The sequence below is a fragment of the Salvelinus alpinus genome, chromosome 3 (genome assembly GCF_045679555.1).
Source record: "Salvelinus alpinus chromosome 3, SLU_Salpinus.1, whole genome shotgun sequence".
NCBI lineage: Eukaryota > Metazoa > Chordata > Actinopteri > Salmoniformes > Salmonidae > Salvelinus > Salvelinus alpinus.
In genome coordinates this window covers 10,404,528-10,411,548 of record NC_092088.1, presented here as the reverse complement: position 1 = coordinate 10,411,548, position 7,021 = coordinate 10,404,528, and the positions used below count along the sequence as shown (strand labels likewise).

The following is a 7,021-nucleotide window of genomic DNA, read 5'->3' as shown; positions in this document are numbered from 1 at the left end:
TTAAATAATTAGCTTGGGATAAGATGCCGGTATAACTGTCACATTTAGTAGATCATGTTGTCTAGAGCACCTTACAATAGATGCCTCCAAATAACATGGTTAAAGAAGGACTATAGTTTGTGTACCAGCAACTATCGCAGGACTATAATACCATAAGCCGCTGTGAGACCGCAGGGAAATACTCAGAGAATAGACACCATGTTAGTTGGAGAGGCCAATACTCTACATACTGCTTCTTACCCTACAAATCCACTGGGGGCCTGTTTTATATGAGAGAAAAGCCACAAATATGGACCAGAATAACAACTTTTTTTCTCTCCAAACTCTGTGTTCGAAGTAAGTTGTGGTAAAACAGAGACAGTTAAATAATTAGCTTGGGATAAGATGCCGGTATAACTGTCACATTTAGTAGATCATGTTGTCTAGAGCACCTTACAATAGATGCCTCCAAATAACATGGTTAAAGAAGGACTATAGTTTCTGTGCCAGCAACTATCGCAGGACTATAATACTAGAATATCCTAATTTGCTTCAATTGAAAATGTATTAATTCCCAGTGGTGGAAGTCTTGGCTTAACCCTGACATAAATAAGACCAGTCAAGAAAGCATGCAGCCATAAATGTGGCCAGCCAGCCAGCCAGCCAGCCAGCCCTCAGCTCAGCTGGTGGTCCAACAGGAACAGAAAAAAACAAAAGAAAATAACAACATTCCTGGATTAAAGAATCTGTCAGTGAGAGGAGCCGGGGATTTGGAGGATATCGCTGTAAGCTAATACTGTAACCTGCGTTGAACTGTTTTCTCCTGAAAACCATTATGGGATAGCCCACACAGTGGAACCATTGACTAAATAAGATGAACGTATGTCATACGTAGCATATAGGCCTATAAACATTGACTTTTGACCACACAAACAAACAGGGAGCTAGCTGTCTCTTGTGCTATAAGACTTCACGTATCACCACTTAAACCAATGCAGGCACCGACAACGGGAAAGTGAAATGTGGCTCAGATTACTAACTTGCATTACTCCTCTGTCTGTTTACCATTAGAGCGAGGGGATGATGACACATCCAGGGTTCTTTCTCCAAATTGAGGGAATCGATAAGGTCAGGAGAATAGGGATAAACTCTAATTGCCACATGTCCAAAGACAAGACAGTGACTTACTGTCCATAACACATCCCCCCCTGGGCACAGACGTTAATTCAACGTCTATTCCACGTTGGTTCAACGTCATTTCATTGAAATGCCGTGGAAACAACGTTGATTCAGCCAGTGTGTGCCGGGTCTTCATCTATACTGAGGAAATCAATAGGGAGACCTAGGAGAAGTCCTCTCTACATCTTTATAGAAAACCAAATTACATTTTAAATGGCAACCAAATGTCTTACCCCACTCTTAAGCATCCAGATACCATCGGCAAATAACATAAACATATTTTGAAGATGCGGATCGTTTTTTAACAGCTTCAGAGTTGGGTGTTTTGGGCCACATGTTCTGCACTTCAGTCCCACCTTACCCTGGACATGGGCTGGGCAGGTATCTATAGAACAGAGCATTAGAACAGAGCATTAGAACGCGTTCTAGAACTACTTCTGAGCTTTTTCCAATGTTTCATCACATTGACTGAAGCACCTACAATCTATGTATTGAGGGGATTTGTTTGTTCTTCTCGTGTAGTTGTCATCCTATAGCTAACGCCATGTAGGCCACACAGTATGCCAGCCCTCTCTGTCCTGTCCCGCCCTGGCCTTGGTTAGGCTGTCACTGTGATATAACGTAACAGGGTGGGCTCCCTCGGTCCTTGACGATGGGTGGGCTTTCAACCTCCGGCCCATCAGTTAAGACCTCATTAAAAGAGGAGTGCATAGAGGCATGTTTTCTGTTCTGCTATTTTATGGAGGGTAATTTACTGCAAGTGTTGTCTTGTTTCTGAGGTAAATGCTTGGCTTTGTTATTGTTTCCCCCCAGCTCGTGTTTATGGGACGTATACAAGCCCCCTTTTTGTCTGCTCAACGTGCACTACACATATCTGTGGGACCAGATACTGTATCTGTCTTACCACACAGTACGTTTCCGATGGGCTCTCCTTTCCCTCACATGGTTGTTTGGTCAAGTCTTGGCGAATGTCTGTGGCGTCATTTTGTAAGGCAGCTAACCTTGACTTGTAATGAAAATGGTCAGCTATGTGTCAAGCAAATGTGTAATATTATGAATGTAACTAACTATAAATTGTCTAGTCGTGAAAGGCTTGTAAAAGTTGATTTGAATCAGGTTTGGGAAGGATTGCGTTAGGACTATTAGTTTAACACGTGTTCATTATAAATCTACACACTAATATGTTTTCATTATAAATCTACACACTAATATGTTTTCATTATAAATCTACACACTAATATGTTTTCATTATAAATCTACACACTAATATGTTTTCATTATAAATCTACACACTAATATGTGTTCATTATAAATCTACACACTAATACGTGTTCATTATAAATCTACACAATAATACGTTTTCATTATTAAAATATTTAGACCTTTACCTATCCGACACCCTGTAACCGGGCAGACTGGCCGACGTAGCCTAGCTTTTTGATACCTCAGCTGTTTTCAGGAGGCGTGACATATGAGGGAACGGTTGTCCTCTAAGCATCAGAGTGGTTCTCCAAACAGAGCTTATTAAAGAAAACAGTGAGGCAAGTTCACGATGCCCTGTGAGACCCCTCAGTGGACGATGATGTACGGGGCCCCGGGCAGAACAGAAGACTTGGCTTGTCTATGGACGAGAGTGAGGGGCCTCGTTTTTCACCTCGACGGTTTTCTCTCAATGCTACTGAATCCGCTGAGCATGGAGTGTTTATTATTTGGGAATAAGGAAGAAGGGGGAAGAAGGTCTGCTCTTTGTAAACTCGGTAAATGAAGAAGTTGGCTGATGTGGAGGGCGGATGGCGAGAGAAGCAGGACTTGTCCGTGGGCTTAAGCTCTGTAAACAGACGGACGCATGCAGCATGCTGGTCGCTGTGCCGTCTCCAGGCTCAGATGGATTCTTAACTAAAGACAATACAAAACGCTGTTGGAACGGCACACACTAACAGAATGGTTAACCACCACAGGGTTTAGAAACACATGGTCATTGGAAATGTGAAGGCATAGATTTCTCGTTGTGTGACGTGTCTGTGGCGTATATATTTCTCGTTTTGTGATGTCAGTTGGATTTTAATTGACCAGCTGTGGTTTTTAACCTGGAGTGGACAGACGCTGAGGCAGCAACAATATCCTGCACGGTGGCCTCTGTGATATTATGATATCAGCCTATGAAGTCGTGAAAGGATGTGTCCTCTCGCTCGCTCACTCGCTCTCTCACTCACTCATTCATTCACTCACTCTCTCACTCACTCACTCACTCACTCACTCACTCACTCACTCACTCACTCACTCACTCACACAGGGGAACTGATTTTGACAGGATTTGTTCTCTCTCTGTCTGACAGGATATGGTTCCCAGTAAAGTAGTCATACAGAGAGAAGCGCAGCATGAATGGAGTGAAAACTACTGAGCTGTCTGTCCACAGTAAGGAGAACAGGCAAAATCCTGGACACCTAAAGACTAAAGAGGACAATGAGGACCCCCAAGACAAGAAGGACCTCAGCAACCACACAACCAGGAAGCAGCCCTCAACCAATGTGAGCAAGAAGGGTGAGTTTTAATACTATTAGTTATAATTCAAATTAAATGAAAACATATAAACAAGAATAACATTTTCTAAGTATTATGTAAAAAACTTGCCATAGTACAAGGTCGCTGATTGAATCCTGATCCTAGGTATTATCTTAAATTTGCCAGGTTTAGCTGGCTATAGACCAATTCAACTTAGACGTTGACAATGTCAATGATACTAATGATCGTGATCAGCAGATTGATGGGATTGGCTGAATCAATCACACGTGAGAACAACATAAATATGAAGATTCACGTCAATCCAAGAATAAAAACTATTTATCTTATTTTCTTCCGCAACTTCGAAATTCCATACAGGCCTTCTGAAAGAAAATAATTTCTGCCATGGATTCAATTGAGCTTTTTTTTGTCACTGGCCTACACACAATATCCCATAATGTCAAAGTGGAATTATATTTTTAATTCATAAAAAATGAAAAGCTTAAATGTCTTGAGTCAATAAGTATTTAACACCTCTGTTATAGCAAGTCTAAATAAGTTCAGGAGTAAAAATGTGTTTAACAAGTCACATAATAAGTTGCATGGACTCACTTTGTGTGCAATAAGAATGCTAAACATGATTTTTGAATGACTACCTCATCTCTGTACCCCACACATACAATTATCTGTATGGTCCCTCAGTTGAGCAGTGAATTTTAAACACAGATTCAACCACAAAGACCAGGGAGGTTTTCCAAAGCCTTGCAAAGAATGGCACCTATTGGTAGATGGGTAAAAATAAAATAAAAACAGACATTGAATATCCCTCTGAATATGGTGAAGTTTTTAATTACACTTTGGATGGTGTATCAATACACCCAGTCACTACGAACATACAGGCATTGCCTTTTGCACACAATGTATATAGACTAGTTTTTTTCCCCCTACTGTGTTATTGACTTGTTTATTGTTTACTCCATGTGTAACTCTGTGTTGTTGTCTGTTCACACTGCTATGCTTTATCTTGGCCAGGTCACAGTTGTAAATGAGAACTTGTTCTCAACTAGCCTACCTGGTTAAATAAAGGTGAAATAAAAAAATAAAAAATAATCCTTGCTAACTCAGTTGCTGGAGTGGAAGGAAACCGCTCAGGGATTTCACCAGGAGGCAAATGATGACTTTAAAACAGGTAAAGAGTTTAATGGCTGTGATAGGAGAAAACTGGGATCAACAATGTAGTTTCTCCACAATACTATTTTATTTTTATTTTATTTTATTTCACCTTTATTTAACCAGGTAGGCTAGTTGAGAACAAGTTCTCATTTGCAACTGCGACCTGGCCAAGATAAAGCATAGCAGTGTGAACAGACAACACAGAGTTACACATGGAGTAAACAATAAACAAGTCAATAACATGGTAGAAAAAAAGAGAATCTATATACAATGTGTGCAAAAGGCATGAGGTAGGCAATAAATCGAATAATTACAATTTAGCAGATTAACACTGGAGTGATAAATCATCAGATGATCATGTGCAAGAAGAGATACTGGTACTGGTGTGCAAAAGAGCAGAAAAGTAAATAAATAAAAGCAGTATGGGGGGTGAGGTAGGTAAATTGGGTGGGTAGTTTACAGATGGACTATGTACAGCTGCAGCGATCGGTTAGCTGCTCGGATAGCAGATTTTTAAAGTTGTTGAGGGAGATAAAAGTCTCCAACTTCAGAGATTTTTGCAATTCGTTCCAGTCGCAGGCAGCAGAGAACTGGAAGGAAAGGCGTCCAAATGAGGTTTTAGCTTTAGGGATGATCAGTGAGATACACCTGCTGGAGCGCGTGCTGCGGGTGGGTGTAGCCATCGTGACCAGTGAACTGAGATAAGGCGGCACTTTACCTAGCATAGCCTTGTAGATGACCTGGAGCCAGTGGGTCTGACGACGAACATGTAGCGAGGGCCAGCCGACTAGGGCATACAGGTCGCAGTGGTGGGTCGTATAAGGTGCTTTAGTAACAAAACGAATGGCACTGTGATAAACTGCATCCAGTTTGCTGAGTAGAGTGTTGGAAGCTATTTTGTAGATGACATCGCCGAAGTCGAGGATCGGCAGGATAGTCAGTTTTAGTAGGGTAAGTTTGGCGGCGTGAGTGAAGGAGGCTTTGTTGCGGAATAGAAAGCCGATTCTTGATTTGATTTTGGATTGGAGATGTTTGATATGAGTCTGGAAGGAGAGTTTGCAGTCTAGCCAGACACCTAGGTACTAACCTAAATGACAAGAAGGAAGCCTGTACAGAATTTAAAAAATCCAAAACATGCATCCTTTGCAATAAGGCACTACATTAAAACTGCCAAAAATGTGGCAAAGAAATTATCTTTATGTTCTGAATACAAAGTGTTATGTTTGGGGCAAATCCAACACAACACATTACTGAGTACCACTCTCCATATTTTCAAGCATAGTGGTGGCTGCATCATATTATGGGTATGCTTGTCATCGGCAAGGACTGAGGAGTTTTTCAGGATAAAATAAACGGAATAGATCTACAGTAATCACAGGCAAAATCCTGGAGGAAAACCTGCTACAGTCTGCTCTCCAACAGACACCCCGGGAGACAAATTCACCTTTCAGCAGGACAATAACCTAAAACACAAGGCCAAATATGCACTGGAGAGTTTCTTACCAAGACGAGATTGAACGTTTCTTAGTGGCCCAGTTACCTTTTTGACTTAAATTTGCTTGAAAATCTATGGCAAGACTTGAAAATGCCTGTCTAGCAATGATCAATAACCAACTTGACAGAGCTTGAAGAATTTTAAAAGGAATAATCTGCAAACATTGTACAATCCAGGTGTGGAAAGCTCACCCAGAAAGACTTGCTGTCATCATTGCCAGTGGTGAATGTAACGTATTTACTCAGGGGTGTGAAAACATTCTGCATTTTATTTTCAATAAATTTGCAACAATTTCTTAAAACATATTTTCACTTTTTCATTGAGGTATTTTGTGTAGATGGGTGAGATTTTTATTTTATTTGATCACTTGAATTCAGGCTGTAACACAACAAAATCATGAATAAGTCAAGGGGTATGAGTACTTTCTGAAGGCACTGTACCAGGCAAATAGGTAAGTATGTTCCTCCCTGCGCCGGATAAAACCTGATGATTAATCTGTGTTGAAATATCTGTACGCTCTGCTTTTTAACTTCACAGCCCTAATCAAACCAGTTTAAATGCCACTGGCATCACAAGGGTCTGAAGATGAATTCCAGTGATATAAGCATGTATTTTTAGAATGATGTATCCCCCTGGACTCCCTGCGAAACGAACGGGACGGTGAGAGGAATACAGCCTTTTCCTACTTCACT

The 7,021-nt window shown here is 40.9% G+C and overlaps 1 protein-coding gene across 1 annotated transcript in view; it reads left to right on the top strand.

The window, feature by feature from the left end:
• Positions 1 to 3,537: 3,537 nt before the first annotated feature.
• The window catches only part of LOC139569685 (myocardin-like), an 80,141-nt gene continuing 76,657 nt past the window's right edge, over positions 3,538 to 7,021 (top strand). Inside the window, exon 1 of the mRNA XM_071391094.1 lies at positions 3,538 to 3,700. Coding sequence (XP_071247195.1) covers positions 3,538 to 3,700 — 163 coding nt within the window. The remainder of the gene's footprint in view (positions 3,701 to 7,021) is intronic.